General features: G+C 39.5%; 1 protein-coding gene across 1 annotated transcript in view; it reads left to right on the top strand.

Moving 5' to 3' along the window:
• The window catches only part of mrpl37 (mitochondrial ribosomal protein L37), a 44,561-nt gene that overhangs the window by 26,878 nt on the left and 4,335 nt on the right, over window positions 1-13,348 (top strand). The window contains exon 5 of the mRNA XM_077723787.1: window positions 10,285-10,359. Within this exon, the coding sequence (XP_077579913.1) occupies window positions 10,285-10,359 (75 nt within the window). The remainder of the gene's footprint in view (window positions 1-10,284; window positions 10,360-13,348) is intronic.

The raw sequence follows: 13,348 nt of genomic DNA, 5'->3' as shown, positions 1-13,348 counted from the left end.
GGGGTGTAGTTTGTTTTAGAACGCCGGTACACCACGCCTCATTTATCGCTGCCAGTTTCAGACCATGCCCTGAAAGGTTTAAGCAGGTAAAATGATTAAACAGTGGAAAAATTTACTTCCTATTTACTGCGTAACAGGATAGACACTGTTTCAATATTTTTTTTCTGTACAAGTAGGACCCGTTTTTCATTTGTAAAAACACTATTCCCCAAAAGAATGGTGATTGAGGGAGTTGTTAGATCCCATCGTATTTCCCTTGTCTGGTAGTTTGTTCTAATCCTTTGTAAGATGGTTTAGTCTCAATTGAAACCATATGGAACGTCAAACCCAATATAAAAGTTTCCTATAGTTTTATGGTATTGCTTGCTGAGCAAAAATCTTTTCAATCAATATTGGTGTTTCCCGTATCTTATTAAGTCAGAAAGTTTATCTTACCCGTCCCCTCAATGTTTCAATTGAGACCACCCTTTTTTCCAAAGTAGCTCCACATAGTGCTTGTCTTTTTGTACACTCCATTAACAGCTGCCAATTATCCCCCGTTTGGGAAATCCCTGTTTCAGAAATAAATTTCACAAGTTAATATGTCAGTCCAAGCTTTCCAATCTTGACCAATTTCTGCAACAAGGCTTTTCCCAATCTCCAATTTTTTAGCTGTTAATGTACCACACATATTTCCCACCATAGATTGATCCCTTGTATGGCAACCGGGACGTCACCGAGTCCAAATATATATTTTCAATCTCGAATGTATGTCTGGAAATTTGATTTAGTAGGTAATGTTAATCAAATGTAAATGTGAATGTTTCTCGGTTTACCCTCCCGTAAGAAGGTGTATCCTCAATTGAAACGTCTCCGCCTTTCTCTCCAACTGGAGAAAACAACCCTACTGTGGAGAGGAATAGAATCACAATCATCATTAAACTCATTGCCCCAAAAGCAATAATTGTTTTCAACATGACTTTTTTGTCTTTGTTTAGGGAGTTTTCCTCTTGAACGTTTCAATTTAGACAACCTTCTTATTGTGGGAAAGGTGCATCCGTGTCCCCTTTCAGTAACAAGGACCCTCCCACTTTGCGTTGCTCCGATGCTTCTTCTTTTATGCTGCGTATCAGCATCCAGTCTTCAAGAATCACCGTCACTTTGTCCGTTTCCTGTTGAGAAGCAAAATCTCCCTCTGATAGTCTAAATTTGGTGTGTTTTTTTTTTTTTTCTCTGCTAGATTTGCCTCATTATCCAATTGTCATTGTGTAGTGAATAATAGCAATTTGTAAGGTCTACCAAACAGGACTTCATATAAGGTCCGCCAATTGTGAATGGTAGGCAATTATTATATTAACAAAAATGGGTGCCATTATCACTATAGATAGTTTGTGGAATTCCATATCTTGGAATTATATCCTTACATAATGCCTTTGCTACTGTTAAAGCATCCGCAGTTTTTGCTGGGAAAATCTCAACCCATTTTGAAAAGGCATCCATAATGACTAAACAGTATTTTTTCCCCTGCACTCTTACTTAATTCAATAAAATCTATATGTATCTTTTGAGATGGATATGTAGGTATGCATATAGATTTAAACCATAAGCATTGTAGTGCCGTTGTAGCAAGGCCACCACCCCCCTTGTCGAGACATAGGACTTCCCTTGACTCAAGCCCAAATTATTTTCTTTATTGATAGAATATGTCTCGGTGGCCTGCCAATCAAAAACACAAAAAGACAAACTATCATTCATGCTCACACTCATAAACAGAAGAATTTAGTGTGTTCAACCAGTCTGGCAATTATAATTTCATTTTGTGGGAGTAAACTGGAGTACCCGGAGAAAATCCACAAATTCTCGAGGACGCCAGGAATACCCCACATTCCGGAAGGTTTGGATCCACCCCGCATTAGTAGATCATTGAAGACACACACACCCTCTCTAGCATTTTAACCGTTTGTAAAAAAAAAAAATCCTTCAAGTCTCACACAGAGTTATCCCCTTTTTATGCTATCAATTTAGCTGTTTGTTCCCAGAATTGAGGTGGCAATAGTTTCACATCTAAGGTTTTTATTTTTACAGCCGTCATGTCCTAATCAGGTTTTTGGAAAATCCCAATTCCCTCTAATAGTATGCCAATCACCTTTTAAAACGGCCATCCAAATTTGTTTCCACTCCATCCAGGTGATAAGATAATCTCCCCCAGTTGTAAGACAAATTCCTCCACACCATTTTTATGCGACATGACGCCTATGGCCTTTATCACGTCGCCTTGAGTCCAAATTCTATGAACCAAAATAACACGGCACTGCTCACTCCCCACATTAGAGTTGGCAACCTCGATCACCGTCGAATTTTACCTATCTCATTTTGTTCATAGACAACCTATCTACCTAAAGCGTCACTTGTTTCAAAACATGAAAGGCCCCTCTAGAATTTGGGCATCCAGCGCCAAATAAAGCCTATTTACACCTTTGTCTCGAATTTGTTTTAGATATGGGGTCCCCAATTCCCAAAATATCCCAGAATTCATGCACCAACACATCCTGTCAAAACCCAAAGCAACTAACATAACCTGTTTCTAAGCCAGATTTTGGAATTTGGAGAATTTCTCATTTCATGCTATGAATTTCAAGCAATAGAAAGCAACGTCATTTGGTTGTATCAATTCATCAATGTTTATCCAATCCGTAATATCCTTAAAGTCATCAATTTGACCTGTGACAAAGCATATTTCCTCCCACCAGGACAACAGACAATGTTCTTTCAAGTGCACTTTTAAAAACATTCCATGTTACTCCATTCTTAGGGAAAATATGCTCATCCTAAACCAATTATTTTATCTACAATTCACCTAATTATTTGGATGAATGCCATGAATTTTTTCTCATGCCCCTATTGCATTGTTAATTTCCCGTCTGTCGTTAACAGCCAAATAACTCTCAATACCTAAGATATACTTCACCTCATATGATGTTTACTTAAGACAAGAGTCATTTCCTATAGTTACCTGTTACCAAAACAAAAACCTACAACAATTAGATTAGAGAAATCAACCTTTTGTTAGGCATTTCCTAATTACAATTTTTTTTAATGTTTTAAAAAAAAACCTCAAATTGTCACCAATATACCATAATATTGGTGTTTCCCGTATCTTATTAAGTCAGAAAGTTTATCTTACCCGTCCCCTCAATGTTTCAATTGAGACCACCCTTTTTTCCAAAGTAGCTCCACATAGTGCTTGTCTTTTTGTACACTCCATTAACAGCACCCAATTATCCCCCGTTTGGGAAATCCCTGTTTCAGAAATAAATTTCACAAGTTAATATGTCAGTCCAAGCTTTCCAATCTTGACCAATTTCTGCAACAAGGCTTTTCCCAATCTCCAATTTTTTAGCTGTTAATGTACCACACATATTTCCCACCATAGATTGATCCCTTGTATGGCAACCGGGACGTCACCGAGTCCAAATATATATTTTCAATCTCGAATGTATGTCTGGAAATTTGATTTAGTAGGTAATGTTAATCAAATGTAAATGTGAATGTTTCTCGGTTTACCCTCCCGTAAGAAGGTGTATCCTCAATTGAAACGTCTCCGCCTTTCTCTCCAACTGGAGAAAACAACCCTACTGTGGAGAGGAATAGAATCACAATCATCATTAAACTCATTGCCCCAAAAGCAATAATTGTTTTCAACATGACTTTTTTGTCTTTGTTTAGGGAGTTTTCCTCTTGAACGTTTCAATTTAGACAACCTTCTTATTGTGGGAAAGGTGCATCCGTGTCCCCTTTCAGTAACAAGGACCCTCCCACTTTGCGTTGCTCCGATGCTTCTTCTTTTATGCTGCGTATCAGCATCCAGTCTTCAAGAATCACCGTCACTTTGTCCGTTTCCTGTTGAGAAGCAAAATCTCCCTCTGATAGTCTAAATTTGGTGTGTTTTTTTTTTTTTTCTCTGCTAGATTTGCCTCATTATCCAATTGTCATTGTGTAGTGAATAATAGCAATTTGTAAGGTCTACCAAACAGGACTTCATATAAGGTCCGCCAATTGTGAATGGTAGGCAATTATTATATTAACAAAAATGGGTGCCATTATCACTATAGATAGTTTGTGGAATTCCATATCTTGGAATTATATCCTTACATAATGCCTTTGCTACTGTTAAAGCATCCGCGGTTTTTGCTGGGAAAATCTCAACCCATTTTGAAAAGGCATCCATAATGACTAAACAGTATTTTTTCCCCTGCACTCTTACTTAATTCAATAAAATCTATATGTATCTTTTGAGATGGATATGTAGGTATGCATATAGATTTAAACCATAAGCATTGTAGTGCCGTTGTAGCAAGGCCACCACCCCCCTTGTCGAGACATAGGACTTCCCTTGACTCAAGCCCAAATTATTTTCTTTATTGATAGAATATGTCTCGGTGGCCTGCCAATCAAAAACACAAAAAGACAAACTATCATTCATGCTCACACTCATAAACAGAAGAATTTAGTGTGTTCAACCAGTCTGGCAATTATAATTTCATTTTGTGGGAGTAAACTGGAGTACCCGGAGAAAATCCACAAATTCTCGAGGACGCCAGGAATACCCCACATTCCGGAAGGTTTGGATCCACCCCGCATTAGTAGATCATTGAAGACACACACACCCTCTCTAGCATTTTAACCGTTTGTAAAAAAAAAAAATCCTTCAAGTCTCACACAGAGTTATCCCCTTTTTATGCTATCAATTTAGCTGTTTGTTCCCAGAATTGAGGTGGCAATAGTTTCACATCTAAGGTTTTTATTTTTACAGCCGTCATGTCCTAATCAGGTTTTTGGAAAATCCCAATTCCCTCTAATAGTATGCCAATCACCTTTTAAAACGGCCATCCAAATTTGTTTCCACTCCATCCAGGTGATAAGATAATCTCCCCCAGTTGTAAGACAAATTCCTCCACACCATTTTTATGCGACATGACGCCTATGGCCTTTATCACGTCGCCTTGAGTCCAAATTCTATGAACCAAAATAACACGGCACTGCTCACTCCCCACATTAGAGTTGGCAACCTCGATCACCGTCGAATTTTGCCTATCTCATTTTGTTCATAGACAACCTATCTACCTAAAGCGTCACTTGTTTCAAAACATGAAAGGCCCCTCTAGAATTTGGGCATCCAGCGCCAAATAAAGCCTATTTACACCTTTGTCTCGAATTTGTTTTAGATATGGGGTCCCCAATTCCCAAAATATCCCAGAATTCATGCACCAACACATCCTGTCAAAACCCAAAGCAACTAACATAACCTGTTTCTAAGCCAGATTTTGGAATTTGGAGAATTTCTCATTTCATGCTATGAATTTCAAGCAATAGAAAGCAACGTCATTTGGTTGTATCAATTCATCAATGTTTATCCAATCCGTAATATCCTTAAAGTCATCAATTTGACCTGTGACAAAGCATATTTCCTCCCACCAGGACAACAGACAATGTTCTTTCAAGTGCACTTTTAAAAACATTCCATGTTACTCCATTCTTAGGGAAAATATGCTCATCCTAAACCAATTATTTTATCTACAATTCACCTAATTATTTGGATGAATGCCATGAATTTTTTCTCATGCCCCTATTGCATTGTTAATTTCCCGTCTGTCGTTAACAGCCAAATAACTCTCAATACCTAAGATATACTTCACCTCATATGATGTTTACTTAAGACAAGAGTCATTTCCTATAGTTACCTGTTACCAAAACAAAAACCTACAACAATTAGATTAGAGAAATCAACCTTTTGTTAGGCATTTCCTAATTACAATTTTTTTTTAATGTTTTAAAAAAAAACCTCAAATTGTCACCAATATACCATAATATTGTAAATTTTTCCATCCTTGTCTTTTCTTTAAACAGCCAATCCCCTGGAATAAAGTATTTTGAACAATCAAACTATTCAAAAAATAGTATTAATATTATTTTATTCTCCAAAAGCTAGTTTCCTTTAACTAAGAGCCCTTTGAAATCCACAATTGCTCAAAAATGACTATTTTGCTTTTTTACCAAATCAAAATCTTTTACTAAACAGATTTTATATCACCGTAATATACATTTCTGTTTAAAACCCAAAAAATGAAATGCGAAAGCACTCGCATAACCTTGCAGGCAATGTATTGTTCTTATTCTGAAAAGTCCAAACAGAAAACGCCATAAGCCGCTAACTCTGACCTCTACTCTTGCTGCGAAAGCAGCATTGTTATCTTCTGTTTACAAACCAGCGAGTCAACACTTGAAACGTCGCCTCTTTTTTCTTGTGCCCAAATACAACGCTTTTTAGAGAAGACAACCATTAAACAGACAAATTAACCCCTCTTCCGATATTCAACTACATCACAATATTTTTCCAAGACCCCATATTCAGAATATGTATGCTGCAAGCACAACAATATAGCAAAAACCCATTTTCTGCCCTCAAGTTTGCTTCAGCACTCCCAAGGCCCCATATTATTATTGTAATGTCTTCACGGAAGGGATCCACAAAATTTTAGTCGTTTACACGGTCCGCACGCACCCGAAAGTCTAACACAGTCAAATCCTCTGCCCTGCGGCCCACATGTTTCACTCCCATCTAATCAGCAGCCGCTGCACCAGAGCGCTTCTCCCGCAGTCGACACATTATTTGGCAAGTCTGGAGCATAATAAAAAACTTAGGTGACATTCTCTGCTAAACATTTAAATGATCATTTTGTATATATTCTTTCGTCTTTTTAAACAACACCCATCTTCCCGCTAGCGGACGGGATCAAAACCAGGCCAAGCTGCAATAAGCCATCACATTGCTGTAAATTGACAGTGCATATAGGTTATATTAACAAAGCACCACCAGCACTTGGAAATAACCATTCTAATTGTTGTTATACAACCCCAGCATCACAAAAAAACCCAATTTAATTGTAATCACAAAACGTCATACCTGGATTAACCAAATCAAATACCAGTGTCTCCATTAATTTTCTAGCTCAACATTCTTATATCCAAAATCTTCTCCCTCTATTTTTGTTAAAGTTCCTCCGCTCCCGTCACCTATCTCGGTAAATATTTTCCTCGTTAGCCGAAGAGGCCCCGCTATTTTCCCAAAATAGTATTTTTAACTTCTCCCCGGACTTATTTCGCCATTAGTGTCTGTGGAACAAGCCATTACACTTTTATCCATTAACATATTATTTATATATGTATATTACCTCTATGAATTAGTGCATATATTATCTTGCATTTTATGCATTTTAAGCTGGCCAGCAAACCCATATTTATCTATCCATAAATATAGCTGTGTAATATTTTTAAAGCGCTTTGTCTTTCCATTTTTTTTCCAAATCCTTGCAAGTTAGACGTATTTTTGGATCGTCATCCAAACCCGCCTTACAACACGTATTTCCCATATTTTACTTTTTTGTAGTGAGTTCGTGTGCCTCACACAGTTAACTTTTCTTATTTATTATTATTATTACCCCTTCGACTGTATTTCCTAGGCTTATCTTAATTTTACTGCAGAAACCACACAAACACCATACAACGTTTACAATATATTCGTGCCTACCCTTGAGACGCAGGACACTTTCCAGCAAAGTGCCCCAAAAATGTACCTGCAGTACAATATATTCGTGCCTACCCTTGAGACACAGGACACTTTCCAGCAAAGTGCCCCAAAAATGTACCTGCCATTGACTAGTATAAACACAGGGATTTTGTCGCCGTCACCCAGGACGCGAGTCACATTACCCAGAATGGACCTTCACATTCAATGCCCCTTTAACGCATCTGGAAACACCGTCACAACATGCAGACATTAATTTGGACTTAACCGAGATCCGTCAGATGTCTCCCTCCAGCAGGATAAGTCTTCAACCGCCGAGAATCCAGGCGCCCCCGTCGAAAACTCCGTCCCACCAAGGGTTTTGAAGACGCCGTGCGCACGGTCACTTACCAGATGTCGAACAGCAGCGCTTGGGTTCTCGCTCCGGTATATTGACCTCCATGGCACCAAAGGACCAACTGTTAGAAGCTTTACGTAACTGATAGGTTCATTAATAATTACCCTTTGTAATTATCAATAACTGCAGGCAGACATCTTATTCAACTATTGACATTTAATTAAATAGATTGGATCACGGATAAGTAACCTTAAGGGAGGCGATCTTCCAAAGTATCCCTCCCGAACAGTATTTTGTGTACAGCTTTAAGGCATTTAAACAAAAACAATCACGCATTCATTTGACCTAACAATAATATAACAATTACATAAAGAAGCCCGAAGTGCGTCACGAGTGTTATGGACGTGGCAGAAACAACATTCTTGTCATTGGCCAAATGACCCTGGTCTCGTTACAAAAGGGACCACCGAATCTCGAAGACCCAGATTGGGTGAATTGTTTGTATAAACATCCTGGAACAGGCAGTCCAGGTTAAAGATGACTTGGCGGTTATTGGTGACTTCGCAACACTTTGAGAATAATAAGAGAATGATTTAACAAAGAAATGACTTAATACAACTATATTTATAATAGTAATACAGAATAAACCCAACAGTAACTCAAGCGGACGTTTCCCATTGAAATGAATTGAAAACAAATTGATTTGTTCCAACCCTCTAAAAAACACCAAAAACAGGATATTGGATTTGAAAAAAAGTTTTATTTCTTCTAATTTGCGATATATTGACAAAGTAATAGATAACGAGTGGTTTAATAGTCATAAAATGTGTTTAATAGATGTAAAATTAGACGCATTTTACGTAGGGTAGAGACAGCGGCATACACGGAGGCGGAGGTGTGGGCTGTTCGGGGGGACTTTATCCACGGCAACAATGCACTCGTAAATGAACAAACACATTTAAATTAACTTGGATAACAATATACTGACAACTTTTAATGTAACTTCACACAAAACTTAATTCTAATTTGGTTTTAATCTTTTTTACCTCTGTTCTACGGGTTGACACCACTCGGACGCTCCACCGAAGTCTTCAAAACGAACGCATCAAGAGTTGTTTGTGTTGTGTCTCTTGAAGGCACGCGGGTTATCCGCATTGTCTACTAGTACCGGCTTAATTTTACAGTCACCGCTCGCATTAGCACACAACACTAGTGTTAAGCTTCATGGGTTTGTGTCCCGGTAATGCCTTCTCCTCGGCCACGATGAATGTCCGACGGGGTATCTTTTTCCAAAAAAGACCAGTTTCATCGCAGTTGAAAACTTGCTGGGGGATGTTTCACATATTGTTGACTTTGACACGCTATCTCCTGCTAATTGTTTTTCTTTTAACCACAATGAAAGAAGTCTTTCTATCTCATCATGAATGTCACAGCGCCGGTGGGAAATTTTACTTAGCCTCTTCTCCTTAATTCAGTGCTTCTGCTTAAGGATGGTGAAAAAAGTTGACATATTCCTCTCTTATTGCCTAGCAAGCTCAGTAACATGTACCCCATTTATATTTTTCAATTATTTCGCGTTTCATGTACATTCTCAACAGTCGCCTGTTTTTGCAAAGGTCTGCCGATCCATAGTAATATTGTTTACTTGGTATGTAAATGTAACCAACGTGGGGGAAAAAGCAGGCGGGTGGGGAAATGCAAAGGCCGGCCAGTGGTCGTAAAAATATTTTATACACGAAAGAGACGCAAAAAAGACGGTGCCATGGAGACCTGGCTTGGTCGCATCCCGAAATTTTGATCGGATCTTGGCGGCTTATTCGATCAATTTTTTTGTCGTAAGACAAGAATGTTGGATGACGAGCGGTCGTATGACAAGGTACGACTGTATAACAATACCTACGAGCACCGCACGATTTATTCAGAGGAGTCTCGACTAAGAAACGCACAACACGCATGCACAGGCAAAAAGAGGGCATTCTGGGTAATGAAGTATAACCGTGCACACAACGCCGATAGGCAATGGCACTCTTTCTCAGAATAAAATTTCTTACCCGCAATCAATACGTGGATAAGCTCAGCTGTTGCATTTCCTGTTATTATTATCTAATACGAGTAGTATTATATCACTTCTCGTTCGCTGCTCATATAAACAAACATCAGCGGCACTGGCTCGCAACTCCCTCTTTGTAATATTTCTGGTCGCAACGCTCTCTCATAGGCGTCGTTCAAAGCGGTTGCGACCAGAGATATTACAAAGAGGAAGTTGCGAGCCAGTGCCACTGATGTGCTTATGAGCAGCGGAGTGATTGCTAATAATACAAGACTATCTGCAATTCCAATTCAAAATCCAGTGGCACAGATTTACTACACATACTTATTTTAGGTGTGGGTGGATGAAGATGCTGAACTCTATGATTTTCCAAACGACAGACCTTTCTTCTTCAAGAAGCAACTTAAGGTAAAGCAATTACTTTCAACTTTTCCTATTTTTGCCAATTTCTCCTTAGGAATATAGCAACCTTGAAAAGTGATGCAAGAAAATAAAAATGGGGCATGGGTAAAATTTAAATAAATGCAAGGCTGGACAATTGTCATACTTAATCTAGAGCAGTGTTTTTCAACCTTTTTTGAGCCACGGCACATTTTTTTACATTGGAAAAATTTGTGGCACACCACTAACCAAAGATTTTACAAAATGACACTCTGTATAGTATATTTAATTACAATATAATTTCTCAATTTATTTATACTCAGTCAGTGTGAAACCTGGGCCTGTTTAGATGAACACAAAGCCGATATCCTGGCAGGAATAATAGAAAGACACACACGAAGCTCTTCTTCAACAGCTCTCAGTCTCTCTCTGTTTTTAGTTTTTATAGCAGTTAGGCTTGAAAAGCTCAGCTCACACAGATATGTTGTGGAAAATGGGAGCAATGTCAGAACAGCTTTGTTGGCCAGAATGGGGAACTCCTTGGCAGCAGTCAACCAAAAACTGTCCAAAGGAAGATCAGCAAATCTTAGTTTTAAACCACGATCCTGTCTCAGTTCAGTTAGTTCCTCCTGCTCTTGTAAAGTCATGTCCTTTCGAACAACTGATGCCGAGCTGTATGGGTCCCTAACCCAGTCAAAGCATTCAGTGGAGGCTGAAGAGAAATAAAATGACAACTTCTCCTCAAGACTTTTCAAATGTTTACCTATTACCTCAGACAGTGCAGCAGTGTTGCTTTGCTGTTTGTCTGTGAGTGGGAACATCTCCAGGTTGGCACGTTGCACATGTTGTTGCCAGAGGTGCACCTTTAAACGGAATCCATTTATTTTATCTGTGCTTGTAAGCAGGTTTTCATTTCGGCCCTGCATCCTTGTGTTCAGTTCATTAAGATGATGAAATATATCAGCCAGGTATGCCAACTTTGCGCACCACTCATCACTTGCAAACTGATTTGAGTAATCAGACCTCTCATTTGTCAGAAACATTTTAAGTTCCTCTCGCAGCTCATACACACGGGTCAGCACCTTACCGCGCGACAACCATCGGACCTCCGTATGGAGCAATAAGGCTTTATGCTCCGCTCCCATTTCCTCACACAGAGATGCGAATATACGGCTTTTCAGAGGTCGTGTCTTCACAAAGTTCACCATGCGCACCACATCGTCCAACACAGGAACCAGTTCTACTGGTAAAGTCTTCGCAACGAGGGCGTCACGGTGCAAAAAACAGTGCGTAATAATCAGATCTGGGTTTCTTTCCTTCACTCTACTCACGAAGCCTTTGGTGCGCCCGACCATGGCTGCAGCTCCATCAGTGCACACACTTGTGCAGTTTTCCCACGTAAGTCCTCCCTGGTCAAAATATTCCGATGTGACCCGAAAAATTTCCTCTCCAGTTGTTTTTTCTGGCAGTGTCTTGCAAAATAGGAAGTTTTCTCTAATGGCATCACCATCCACAAAACGCACATTGGCCAAGAGCTGAGAATGTCCACTAATATCCGTAGACTCGTCAACTTGCAACGCAAATTTCCTACTGATGCGTATCTTTTCCAAAACATGGCTTTTGATGTCTGTAGACATGTCATCAATACGCCTGGCAATTGTGTTATCAGAGAGCGGGACTTTATCTATGTCTTTAGCCGCACCAGGGCCGAGCATCTCGTTGACAATGGCTTTACAGGCAGGTAGTATTAATGTCTCTGCCACAGTGTGCGGCTTTTTTGATTTAGCAACAAGTTCGGCGACTAGGTAACTAGCTTTGAGCGCTTTCTCATTTACCTTTGTGGTTTTTCTCATAAACGTTGCCTGTTTCTCTGTGTTTACATGCAGGCGAACAAAATAGTCTATCGGCTTGTTTTGAAGCGACGGGTGTTTCGTTTGGAGATGGCGTTTAAGCTTGCTTGGCACCATGGCGCTGTTGGATAGCTTCTCGCCACACACCAGGCATAACGGAATAGGTGTCGTCTCATCTCCGGTGAAAGTAAATCCAAACGAAAGATAGCTTTTACTATATTGCCTTGAGCTCACCGTCTTTGCTTTGTTTTCTCCACCACTCATACTAGGGCCTTTATCCGGGTCAGAATCTTGTCCAGGGCGCAGTTCGGAGTTTGCAGTTGTCCTTTTTAAAAACTTCTCCATGACTGTCACCACGGTGCATCACTAATTTTCTTGGCGGAACGTGTCAATCAACTACGTGTTGCCACACGGACAAATATTACATTACGCTGCCAGCCTTTGCAGCACGGACATTGGACAATGACATCATATTTGCAGAAATCTATTAATAAATGTTAATTTAAAAAAAAGGATATTGGATAATTTCTCACGGCACACCTGAGGATCTCTCACGGCACACTAGTGTGCCGCGGCACAGTGGTTGAAAATCACTGATCTAGAGGACAAAAGTGTGACGAATTCAAAAGCAAAAAATGATAACGTACCTGGAGGGAAGGTAATAGGGGAGAATTCAATGAAAAAAGTGTACCATGCAACGTGTTGGAATACAAAATTAAAAATCCCTAAAAATGACATCACTATCATCACTTTTGACCAACTGTATTTACTTTTGGTGATGCGGAACGGTGGTCAAATTATCTCTGCTTACGCATCCTTTTCCATGCAATATATTCATGTTACAGAAAGCTTTGATATGACGCCTTTTGAAAAATGAAAATCAGACATAGGCATTGTCGTCATCATTGACTTGACAAAAAGCCTAGTAGTCATCATACCCTCAGCAGCGTATGACAAAATTGTATAGTGCTTCTCCACAAGTTCGTCTTCCCAGGCCAGACACATTTATGACATTTATTTATGACATATTCATACTTGTTAGCTCTCCGCCTTGAGCGCCATTTTCCGGCGACTACAAGTTGCCTCACCAATGCCAACAAGAATAAGATGGATCACTTACCTCTCAGTCTTTATACTTACCCTCCCTCAGTCATCCTGTGGAAGGT

The sequence above is a fragment of the Stigmatopora nigra genome, chromosome 9 (genome assembly GCF_051989575.1).
Source record: "Stigmatopora nigra isolate UIUO_SnigA chromosome 9, RoL_Snig_1.1, whole genome shotgun sequence".
Lineage (NCBI taxonomy): Eukaryota > Metazoa > Chordata > Actinopteri > Syngnathiformes > Syngnathidae > Stigmatopora > Stigmatopora nigra.
This window is presented reverse-complemented; position numbering and strand designations above follow the sequence as displayed.